General features: G+C 42.2%; 1 protein-coding gene across 2 annotated transcripts in view; it reads right to left on the reverse strand.

Moving 5' to 3' along the window:
* LOC118357570 (rab11 family-interacting protein 3-like) overlaps positions 1-13,243 on the reverse strand; it is a 99,894-nt gene that overhangs the window by 69,338 nt on the left and 17,313 nt on the right. For both annotated transcript variants that reach the window (XM_035734817.2, XM_035734816.2), the window contains exon 2: positions 11,840-11,933. In XM_035734817.2, the coding sequence (XP_035590710.1) occupies positions 11,840-11,933 (94 nt within the window). The remainder of the gene's footprint in view (positions 1-11,839; positions 11,934-13,243) is intronic.

The following is a 13,243-nucleotide window of genomic DNA, read 5'->3' on the forward strand; positions in this document are numbered from 1 at the left end:
TACGTGTCCAGGTTTTGCAGCTCTTTCAGAACATCTGCTATCTGGATTTGGGTAAAGGAGAACCTGGAGAGGCTTGGGTGAGGAACTACGGGGGGGCGGAGCTGTTGGCCGAGGTTGGAGTAGCCAGGCGGAAGGCATGGCCAGCCGTTGAGAAGTGCTTATTGAAGTTTTCGATAATCATGGATTTATCGGTGGAGACCGTGTTTCCTAGCCTCAGTGCAGTGGGCAGCTGGGAGGAGGTGCTCTTGTTCTCCATGGACTTCACAGTGTCCCAGAACTTTTTGGAGTTGGAGCTACAGGATGCAAACTTTTGCCTGAAGAAGCTGGCCTTAGCTTTCCTGACTGACTGCGTGTATTGGTTCCTGACTTCCCTGAACAGTTGCATATCACGGGGGCTATTCGATGCTATTGCAGTCCGCCACAGGATGTTTTTGTGCTGGTCGAGGGCAGTCAGGTCTGGAGTGAACCAAGGGCTGTATCTGTTCTTGGTTCTGCATTTTTTGAACGGAGCATGCTTATCCAAAATGGTGAGGAAGTTACTTTTAAAGAATGACCAGGCATCCTCAACTGACGGGATGAGGTCAATGTCCTTCCAGGATACACGGGCCAGGTCGATTAGAAAGGCCTGCTCACAGAAGTGTTTTAGGGAGCGTTTGACAGTGATGAGGGGTGGTCGTTTGACTGCGGCTCCGTGGCGGATACAGGCGATGAGGCAGTGATCGCTGAGATCCTGGTTGAAGACAGCGGAGGTATATTTGGAGGGCCAGTTGTTCAGGATGACGTCTATGAGGGTGCCCTTGTTTACAGAGTTAGGGTTGTACCTGGTGGGTTCCTTGATGATTTGCGTGAGATTGAGGGCATCTAGCTTAGATTGTAGGACTGCCGGGGTGTTAAGCATATCCCAGTTTAGGTCACCTAACAGAACAAACTCTGAAGCTAGATGGGGGCGATCAATTCACAAATGGTGTCCAGGGCACAGCTGGGAGCTGACGGGGTCGGTAGCAGGCGGCAACAGTGAGAGACTTGTTTCTGGAGAGAGTAATTTTCAAAATTAGTAGTTCAAACTGTTTGGGTATGGACCTGGAAAGTATGACATTACTTTGCAGGCTATCTCTGCAGTAGACTGCGTCTCCGCCCCCTTTGGCAGTTCTATCTTGACGGAAGATGTTATAGTTGGGTATGGAAATCTCTGAATTTTTGGTGGCCTTCCTGAGCCAGGATTCAGACACGGCAAGGACATCAGGGTTAGCAGAGTGTGCTGTGGCACAGCCACGGTAGGACCAGGTGTCAACCTTGTTGCCAGCAGCACCAGTATAGGGGACAGTGGCACAGCATTGTCCAGTTACCTCAGTGATGGCACAAAACCATATCAGCCACACCCACAAGTTTTAGAACCACAAACTCTTGCCAACAGAGTGTTGACGTTTCAAGACAGATGGTTTTGCGATATCCCCTGGCTACATTATAATCCATCAATAAAAGGAGTGTTGTTTTCACTGTAGTCAAGGGTTTTCAAGCCAGCCATCTATTGGCCAAAGAGCAGATGCTGCCTTCATTAGTGCAGGATTTAGCACATCAAAACTGCCAAACTCACCGCCACTGTCTAACTGTAACAGCACATCAAAACTGCCAAACTCACCGCCACTGTGTAACTGTAACAGCACATCAGCTGAATCCAATCCGTGTCCAGTTATCCAGCGCGTGGGGTAAACAGCAGAAATGACGAAAGCTACCTTGCACTGTATGAGAATGCGACAACATTGATTGAATCCATTGAGACACACTCAAGAAAATTTACTGGCAAAGCAGTGGATCACTATAGGGCAGAATTTTGTGTTGGATGGTGTGGAGGTTCAGTTTGGCGACCGTTTTGACCAGGACAGTCTAAACATTCTGTAAAAGTTGGAAAGAGTGCTTCTCATGGGGGACTTGGATGAGTCTCTAGATCAGTACCCTGAGCTGAAAATAGATTCTCTTTCAGTGCAGTTGCCTCTCTTTCGCAACAAATACCCCTGTAGCAGCAGTTGAGAGGCAGCAGAGGTCCTCAGGAGCCTTCCAGTGGAGGTGCGGGGGTTGGTTGACCAAGTTGAGGTGCTGATCAGAATTTTGTCTGTAATGTACATAAAGACAGGCTGGACAGTCTTGAGGGAAAATATCTGCCAGCAATTTGTTGGATCCATTGAAACCCTCAAACATAGGTTTGGTTATTTTGTTCAGTAGTGTGTATAGCAGTGGTTCGCAACCTTTTTTGAGTACTGGAACCCCTGCATATTTTGAGGAAAGGCAGGCAAGGTTTTGAGTGGTCCTCAGGGACCTCCACCCCCTCTATATTATATGTAAAGTTAGTGGAATCCTTGTGCTGCTGAATACGTTCATTACACTTTTTTATTTCATGGACACCTTGCCATTACACCAGGGACCCCTAGAGGTCCACCTACCCTGTTTGAGAACCCCTGGTGTATCGTATGATATTTTTTTTTTTTTTTGTAGTTTTTAGTACATAACAGTACACTGACTCATTATTTATTTTATTTTATTTAAAATTGCATACTTTGTGTGACATACTTGTCCATAGCTGTTGTTTGAAGAGTTGAGACACTGACTGAACAATAACTAAGTATTTCTGAAGGATATTTTGGTTGATTTGTTTGGGTTTTTCATTTAAGTAGTTATCTTGCTTTTAGAACTGTACTTATCCTGAGCGTTTTGTTCTTGTAAAGATGTTGTAATAGACTCAAACCAGTGGCACATATTAATGACTATATAAATTAATCAGAAAAAGTTCAATAAAAAGGTCAGTTCAGTGCGTGGACCAACTTTGTGATGTGATTCTTTGAGATGAGATCGCACCATGTTCATTGTATTTATGAAACCTGCACCCATACAGTGTACAGTACCATTACCACCTACAGGCCTTGCTTGGTATTGCTGGTTGTAAATACAAATACCTGCATACATACTGGACTGATAAGGAACACTGCTATAACTATTATTAGTAGTAGTATTATAATGATTTAAACATTTTAACAAGTTGGGAAAACACTTCATTTAACTACTGTACCTATCAATTATCCAGTAGTAGTAATTATGGTTCCTCAATATACATTTAACATATTACAACATAGGCTATGTGTTACAGCACTACTTTTGGTGTCTCCCTCAGGAATTGCTCTTGAGAAAATTTAATGTAATTGTCCCCTCCAAAGTTGATATCAGATTTTCGCCCCTGGACACAACCGTATATTTTCAACAAATAACCACAATGAAAATAATTATCAAAATGAAAAGAAGCCAACATATACATTTTCTGGGATTAAGGAATCTCATTTTTCAAATTATCTTTCTCAAAAACGTTTTTATATTGTCCAATACAATAATCTGGATTCTTAATTTTTGGTTAAAAAAAAAAAAGTATTATAATTTTAGCAACCCCAACTTTGAATATCACAGAATGAAAGAATGAAAAATAGGCTGCATTGTGTTTAAGCCAAGTGAATAAAAAAAGGATTTCAGCTTTTTTATTACAAGTGCAAACTTTAAAAGTATACACAAGTATACGAAACATTAGGAACACCTTCCTAATATTGAGTATCCCACCCTTTTTTCCCTCAGAACAGCCTCAATTCGCCAGGGCATGGACTCTTGAAAGCATTCAACAGGGATGCTGGCCCATGTTGACTCCACTGCTTCCCACAGTTCTGTCAAGCAGAGTATATCTGAGCAGAGTTGAGCTGTTGGAAATTTCGCTCCTCACTCCACGTTCCTTTCCAACTGCGCCGCTAAAAACCCCTCCTCGCTCACAGGAAATAAAACTGCCGCTCAAAATTTGCTCAATTCATTAAAATCCCCATTTAACACCCACCTATTTTTTGTGACTACCTGGACAAACCATTTGGTTTTGAAGTATTGAAAACAAACCATATGATTGGAATACAAAGTATTTGAATAAACATGAAAAGGTGACTAAAAAAGCACTCATCATTTCAAATAGGCTACATGTGTCAAACAGCACTAAATAGGTCAGGAGCTAGACAGGTAGCCTAAGAAGGAGCCTATTATTTAAATTCTATAGTCTACAACTAAATATATTGTGAAGCATGGGACCAGCAGCATACCACCCTGCATTCCACTCCTGGCTTGCTTCTGAAGCTAAGTAGGGTTAGTCTGGTCAGTCCCTGGATGGGAGACCAGATGTTGCTGAAAGTGGATTTGGGGGGCCAGTAGGAGGCACCCTTTCCCCCGGTCTAAAAAAATATTCCAGTGTTTGGGGACATTGCCCTGTGTAGGGTTCTGTTTTTCGGATGGGATGTTTAAACAGGTGTCCTGACTCTCTGTGGTCACTAAAGCTCCCATGGCACTTATTGTAGGGGTGCTAACCCCGCTGTCCTGGCTAAATTCCCAATCTGGCCTTCACACCATCATGGCCACCTAATCATCCCCAATTTGCTCATTCCTCTCCCCTGTAACTATTCCCTTAGGTCATTGCTGTAAATGAGAACATGTTCTCAGGCAATTTACCTGGCAAAATATTTGAGTGCAAAACATTAGGCTGGCAGGATCATTTAAAAATGTTGTTGTATTAAATCATTAGTCTATAAATTGTGCATATATGCTGTGACTTACTTAGAATTAAATACAATTGAAAAAAATGCCTAATTTGCATCTGTCTACAGTGCCTTTGAATTAACTTTTAGTAACACGAGTTTGGCCAAAGTCTGTGGCTTCTCAGCAGCTTTTACCCCCAAGGCATGAGACTCCTGAACAGGCAATCAAACGGCTCCCTGGACTATTGTGTCCCGCCACCCCCAACCCCCTTTTTTACACTGCTGCTACTCTCTGTTTATCATCTATGCATAGTCACTTTAACTAGACCTACATGTACATATTACATCAATTAGCCCGACTAACCGGTGCCCCCGCACATTGACTCTGTACAGGTACCACCTGTACATAGCCTCGCTACTGTTATTTTCACTGTAATTTAACTTTTCTTTTTTTTTCTTTACTTATCAATTGTTTACCTAATACCTATCTTTTCCTTAAAAATTTCACTGTTGGTTAGGGCTTGTAAGTAAGTATGGCTTGTAAGTAAGCATTTCACTGTAAGGTCTACTACACCTGTTGTATTCAGAGCACGTGACAAATAAACTTTGATTTGATTTAATTTGATTCAGGCTCATGCGATGATGCCTGGAGAGCAGTCCAGCAGTCGAGAATACCCTCTCCATGCTTGCAGAGCCACTGGGGAAGCTAAACACCCTTAGAGCCACTCTTGCAAGGTTGGGCAGGGATATGGAGTTTTTCTTTTTCTTAGGTAGGCCTATTATTTTTATTCAAAATAATCCTATCAAAACAGAATGTACCTTCAGGCATATTGGGCCAGATTCAATGCTAGTTAGCCTATTGTATAGATAAAAGAACGAAAATTAACAAAACTTTAAGAGATCGGATTTTTTGTTTAGAAATACTTTGTTACAATGACACACTTAGCTAGCTACCCACCTCATTCCTTTCTGTTAGTATGTGCACGTAGTACACCATCATCCTTTCGGGATACGTGTCTTTAGTTTTCAGATCCCACAATGATTCTTTAGTTGTGGATTTTACATCACCGCACTCCCTCTCTTGGTCCTCATCTTTGTAAGTCACCTTGATTTTGTGCCTATGTTTTTTTTTATCAGTTCTTTATGAAAATATTTAGAGACCTATATGACTATAGCTAAAGCAAGGGGCTATAGCAGCACACAAGTAGCCTACAAATGCATGCTGGGCCGGGCATGCCCTGAGCTCGTGGAATGAGTGCTACTGGAGCAAAATTAGAATAGGCGAGAAGGCTGACACGTTTGGAAACTTGCTCCGCTCTCTAGTAAAATTAGGCACGCTCTGCTACGCGCTTACTACGCTCCACTCACATACTCTGGTGTCAAGTTGGCTGGATGTCCTTTGGGGGCTGAAGAAATTTGGCTTGTCACCTAAAACTCTCACAAACTTTTACAGATGCACAATTGAGAGCATACTGTCAGGCTGTATCACCACCTGGTACGGCAACTGCTCCGCCCACAACCGTAAGGCTCTCCAGAGAGTAGTGAGGTCTGCACAACGCATCACCTCACCGGGGGCAAACTACCTGCCCTCCAGGACACCTACACCACCCGATGTCACAGGAAGGCCAACAAGATCATCTAGGACAACAACCACCCGAGTCACTGTCTGTTCACCCCGCTATCATCCAGAAGGTGAGGTCAGTGCAGGTGCATCAAAGCAGGGACCGAGAGACTGAAAAACAGCTTCTATCTCAAGGCCATCAGACTGTTAAACAGCCATCACTAACATTGAGTGGCTGCTGCCAACATACTGACTCATCACTAGCCACTTCAAACAATGCCACTTTATATGTTTACATACCCTACATTACTCATCTCATATGTATATACTGTACTCTATACCATCTACTGCATCTTGCCTATGCCGCTCGGCCATCACTCATTTATATATTTTTATTTACATATTCTTATTCATTCCTTTACACTTCTGTGTATAAGGTAGTTGTTGTGAAATTGTTAGATTACTTGTTAGATATTACTGCATGGTCGGAATTAGAAGCACAAGCATTTCGCTACACTCACATTAACATCTGCTAACCATGTGTATGTGACAAATAAAATTGTATTTGAAGTATGCAATTCTGTTCTTCTGAAATAGGCTACATTTTCTCAATTTCATGTTTCTTTAGACCTGTCTAAAATAAATCCTGGATTTATTGTGATGGTGTAGGCGATAGCTGTGTTTGAAAAGCCATACTGACATACTGTATACTACATACTATATACTATTAGTTCATTTTAGTATACTGTAAATGGAACAGAATCCTTTCAGTTGAGCGTACTACCTCTGCTGGTCTACTGGAAGTTGATGCTGTTGTTATGCATCCTCTTGCTAGCTAGTTAAATTACTAGTTAGACATTTTACGACTTCGGGTGTGTTCCTAAATTCAGTCTGGAGTGCCAGAGTGCGCTCGTAAATTCAGAGTTGTCAGATTGTCCGTTTGTAAATTCAGAGCGTTTCGCTCTCGGAATGCACACTGGGCGCTTGGGCCGAGAAGTAGGGTTGATTTGAGCGTTCTGACCTTACAATAGCAATCAAGCACCCAAGCTAACGTTGGCTAGCTTGCTAGCTACTTCCAGACACAAATGAGAGTGACCACTCTGACCATTTTACTCGCCCTAGAAGAGCTGGTTAGGCAGTTTTCATGTTATCCAGCTTTCTGTTAGCAGTTTTCATGTTATCCATGACTAACTATGACTAACTGTGTTGCTGGCAACAATTTCATTTAGCTTTTTTTTTGCCAATGGTAACTGTCACTGACCAAATTCAACCGGTGTTGAGTGCCCATAAATTCATTATTCTGCTCTGGTAAACTCAGACGAGAGTGCTCTGAAATCGGAGTAGATAATAATTTTTTATAAAAAAAATGTATTTCACCTTTATTTAACCAGGTAGGCTAGTTGAGAACAAGTTCTCAATTACAACTGTGACCGTGCCAAGATAAAGCAAAGCAGTTCGACACATACAACAACACAGAGTTACACATGGAATAACAAACATACAGTCAATAATACAGTAGAAAAAGTCTATACAGTGTGTGCAAATGAGGTAGGATAAGGGAGGTAAAGGCAATAAATAGGCCATGGTGGCGAAGTAATTACAATATACCAATTAAACACTGGAGTGATTGATGTGCAGAAGATGAATTTGCAAGTAGAGATACTGGAGTGCAAACGAGCAAGATAAATAAATAAATACAGTAAGGGGATGAGGTAGTTGGATGGGCTATTTACAGATGGGCTATGTACAGGTGCAGTGATCTGTGAGCTGCTCTGTTAGCTGGTGCTTAAAACTAGTGAGGGAGACATGAGTCTCCAGCTTCAGTGATTTTTGCAGTTCGTTCCAGGCATTGGCAGCAGAGAACTGGAAGAAAAGGCAACCAAAGGAGGAATTGGCTTTGGGGTGACCAGTGAGATATACAGTGGGGCAAAAACGTATTTAGTCAGCCACCAATTGTGCAAGTTGTCCCACTTAAAAATATGAGAGAGGCCTGTAATTTTCATCATAGGTACACTTCAACTATGATAGACAAAATTAGAAGAAAAAAATCCAGAGAATCACATTGTAGGATTTTTTATGAATTTATTTGCACATTATGGTGGGAAATAAGTATTTGGTCACCTACAAACAATCAAGATTTCTGGCTCTCACAGACCTGTAACTTCTTCTTTAAGAGACTCCTCTGTCCTCCACTCGTTACCTGTATTAATGGCACCTGTTTGAACTTGTTATCAGTATAAAAGACACCTGTCCACAACCTCAAACAGGGGGACCTAGTGAATGACCTGCTGGGACCAAAGTAACAAAGCCTACCATCAGTAACACACTGGTCCTTCTGTAGCTCAGTTGGTAGAGCATGGCACTTGTAACGCCAGGGTAGTGGGTTCGATCCCGGGACCACCCATACAGAATGTATGCACACATGACTGTAAGTCGCTTTGGATAAAAGCTCTGCTAAATGGCATATATATATATACGCCGCCAGGGACTCAAATCCTGCAGTGCCAGACGTGTCCCCCTGCTTAAGCCAGTACATGTCCAGGCCCGTCTGAAGTTTGCTAGTGAGCATTTGGATGATCCAGAGGAAGATTGGGAGAATGTCATATGGTCAGATGAAACCAAAATATAACTTTTTGTTGTGCTTGGAGGACAAAGAATGCTGAGTTGCATCCAAAGAACACCATACCTACTGTGAAGCATGGGGGTGGAAACATCATGCTTTGGGGCTGTTTTTCTGCAAAAGGACCAGGACGACTGATCCGTGTAAAGGAAAGAATGAATGGGGCCATGTATCGTGAGATTTTGAGTGAAAACCTCCTTCCATCAGCAAGGGCATTGAAGATGAAACGTGGCTGGGTTTTCAGCATGACAATGATCCCAAACACACCGCCCGGGCAACAAAGGACTGGCTTCGTAAGAAGCATTTCAAGGTCCTGGAGTGGCCTAGCCAGTCTCCAGATCTCAACCCCATAGAAAATCTTTGGAGGGAGTTGAAAGTCCGTGTTGCCCAGCAACAGCCCCAAAACATCACTGCTCTATAGGAGATGGGAGGAATGGGCCAAAACCTTGTGAAGATTTACAGAAAACGTAGTATTGAGATCAAATACTTATTTTCCACCATAATTTGCAAATAAATTTATTAAAAATCCTACAATGTGATTTTCTGGATTTTTTTTCTCATTTTGAAGTGTACCTATGATGAAAATAATGTTTTGCCCCACTGTACCTGCTGGAGCGCATGCTGCTATGGTGACCAGTTAGCTGAGATTAAGGCAGGGCTATACCTAGCAAAGACTTGTAGATGATGACCTGTGGGTAGTATATTGGGCATTGGTGACAAAACAGATGGCACTGTGATAGACTGCATCCAATTTGCTGAGTAGAGTGTTGGAGGCTAATTTGGAAATGACATCGCCGAGGTCGAGGATCGGTAGGATGGTCAGTTTTACGAGGGTATGTTTGGTAACATGAGTGAAGGATGCTTTTGTTGCTTGGAGATGCTTAATGTGAGTCTGGAAGGAGAGTTTACAGTCTAACCAGACACCTAGGTATTCGTAGTTGTCCACATATTCTAAGTCAGAACCGTCCAAAGTAGTGATTCTGGACAGGTGGGCAGGTGCGGGCAGCGATCGGTTGAAGAGCATGCATTTAGTTTTACTTGCATTAAAGAGAAGTTGAAGGCCACGGAAGGAGAGTTGTATGGCATTGAAGCTCGTCTGGAGGTTTGCTAACACAATGTCCAAAAAAGGGCCAGAAGTATACAGAATGGTGTCGTCTGCATAGAGATGGATCAGAGAATCACCAGCAGCAAGAGCGACATCATTGATGTATACAGAGAATAGAGTCGTCCCGAGAATTGAACCCTGTGGCACCCCCATTGAGACTGCCAGAGGTCCGGACAACAGGACCTCCGATTTGACACACTGAGCTCAATCAGAGAAGTAGTTTGTGAACCAGGCGAGGCAGTCATTTGAGAAACGAAGGCTGTTGAGTCTGGAGTTCAGAATGTGGTGATTGACAGAGTCGAAAGCCTTGGCCAGGTCGATGAATACGGCTGCACAGTAATGTCTCTTATCGATGGCGGTTATGATATCGTTTAGGACCTTGAGAGTGAATGAGGCGCACCCATGACCAGCTCTGAAACCAGATTGCTATAGCAGAGAAGGTACGGTGGGATATGAAATGGTCAGTAATCTGTTTGTTAACTTGGCTTTCGAAGATCTTAGAAAGGTAGGTTAGGATAGATATAGGTCTGTAGCAGTTTGGGTCTATAGTGTCTCCCCCTTTGAAGAGGGGGATGATCACGGCAGCTTTCCAATCTTAGGGAATCTCAGACGATACGAAAGAGAGGTTGAATAGGCTAGTAATAGGGGTTGCAACAATTTCGGCAGATCATTTTAGAAAGAGAGGGTCCAGATTGTCTAGCCCGGCTGATTTGTTGGGGTCCAGATTTTGCAGCTCTTTCAGAACATCAGCTATCTGGATTTGGGTGAAGGGCAGTTTACCGGGGTAGGGATAGCCAGGTGGAAAGCATGGCCAGCTGTAGAAAAATGCTTATTGAAATTCTCAATTATAGTGGATTTATCGGTGGTGACAGTGTTTCCTAGCCTCAGTGCAGTGGGCAGCTGGGAGGAGGTGTTCTTATTCTCCATAGACTTTACAGTGTCCGAGAACTATTTTGAGTTTGTGCTACAGGATGCAAATTTATGTTTGAAAAAGCTAGCCTTAGCTTTCTAACTGCCTGTGTATATTGGTTCCTAACTTCCCTGAAAAGTTACATATCGTGGGGGCTATCCGATGCTAATGCAGTACGCCACAGGATGTTTTTGTGCTGGTCAAGGGATGTCAGGTCTGGAGTGAACCAAGGGCTATATCTGTTCCTGGTTCTACATTTTTTGAATGGGGCATGCTTATTTAAGATGAGCGAATTTATGAAAGCACCCGAATGTCCATTGAGAACGCATAACGACTATACCATTTAGCTAAGAATGATGTGAATAATCAAGTCAATAAACATTGGGTAGTTAGTTAGCCTATAGTTAATATACTGGCAAGTTTGATGTATAAGTAGCCAACTAACGTTAGGTAGCTTGCTAACATACCGGTACATACTGCTGTAATGATATGCTAAGGTGGCTCTTAAGGACAGCGTAGCTAACAAATTGTCAGCCAACATAACATGTAAGGTAACTTATTTGAAAAGGAACTACTTTATTACATTGCTCAACATTTTGTTAACATTTGTCATAATTAGTTAAAGCAATGAATTTGTATCCACTATCGTTGGACTTTTTCTGCCATTTTCTTCAAATCTGCAAACGATGTGAAGCCACGACCATTTCCTGAAAAATTGCATTATGGGCCCTAAAGTACATAAATAGTGTCTTTTGCGTGTATACTTCATATTTTGGCAAATTTAGTACGACATCCGGGAACTTTTGGCATACTAACTATATCCATACTATGACCATTAAGCATATGACCATATATTCAATTCACGACACAAATAGTACAGTTAGTGTGGATAGTATGAGTATTCGAACACAGCATATATCTTTTTTACTTTTTAAAATGTAGATGTTCCAAAGGGCTGCACCAGTGGCATGTTGACAATAGGACAAAATGGGGCATGTCAGTCAGAGCACATCCGCCTAATTTTCCAAATAAAAGTCCAACTATGATGTGATGGCAATCATCGTCATCCCAGTTTCGAAAGGAAAATCCTCTGACTCACTTCCATTGCTGATGGCCGTGATTCCTCGATAGAAGTCCTCGAAGCTGATCACCCCCAGCCCACTAGGATCCAGAAACTTGGTCAGATCCTTCACCTGTAATATAGAGACAACCTTTCAAACACATCAATCATAAAGCTCACTTCACACTATGATTAAATCAGCTTTGTTGCCTGAATGCTTTATGAATAAATCAGATTGCATTCTGTCCAAATGAACGTGATGTAACAGACGATGAGCACACAGGGTAAAACTAAGCAAATTGGATTAAGAAACAGGGGACAGCATCCAAATTGAAAAGGTTGTGGCTTTGCTATCTCAGAGTACATTTGAAAATGAACTACCTAAAACGACTGATATTTCATTGAGCTCAGTCACATCATGGAAACATTTCTAGGGCTGTAAAAACATCCTTGAAAATCGTCAGAATCACAAAACTGTCTCACTGAGGCTTCTGTGGTTAGGCTACTTCAACTGGTATGTTTCTTTCCAAGACGAGACAATAGGAACCAATACAAAAGTTATTTGTTTCTGCACATGTAGACATTGATTTCTTAACTCTTTTATAAAATGTACATATAAATATGTGCTTCAATTTTACAGGGTTGCAGTGTCCTCAGACAAGGTAACCAGGGTTGAGCTCCAAGTGTCTCGCCTCCCTCAACACAAGGCCAACACTTCTAGGCCTACATAAAGCAAAACACACACACACAAACACAGAAACAAAACCTGGCTACACAACTTGAAATGCCCAACTTGCAGCAATAAAGATTTATATAACCAAAGACACAGTGTGCACTTAACCCGGTACTCAAATGACAGGACACTGTACAATCAATCATTTATTTGATGTCCCACATCCATTCCCCGGGTAACCTGGCAACAAGTGAGGTGGTATCCAGGGAGATAGGCCAACAAGTGTGTGTGCTTTACACCCCAATGATGTATTTGGCATAGACCTCAAGAGCATTGTAGACCTTTTAGCATTATAGACATTGTCTTGGAATTTTTGGAATGCACTTCATTGTTTTGGTTTCTTAAGAATAGGCTCAGAAGAAGAATCCCTTCTAGTTGTGACCCAAATTCTTACATTTTTGGGGGGTTAAATTTAAAAGTTGTTCCCTGGAGCTTTAACCGTGGCGCCCTTGGCAACCCAGAATATGATCAGGCTTTTCCTTGAAATGAGAGATACAAGTGCGGTATGTTGCGATTAAAAATGTCCCATACTCATTACGGTGTCATTCCATGCATGTATCATTTACAATAAGCTGGGAGGGTAGGAAAGTTTGTGGGCAAAACACAAGCGTAGGCCTTGGGAAAACCTTCAACTTCAACATGAGAATAGATGACACAAAACCAAAGTACAACCCTGACTGGTTTTTGCATTTTTTTAATAGGCATTCCTG

Source organism: Oncorhynchus keta, chromosome 24 (genome assembly GCF_023373465.1).
Source record: "Oncorhynchus keta strain PuntledgeMale-10-30-2019 chromosome 24, Oket_V2, whole genome shotgun sequence".
NCBI classification, from domain to species: Eukaryota; Metazoa; Chordata; class Actinopteri; order Salmoniformes; family Salmonidae; genus Oncorhynchus; species Oncorhynchus keta.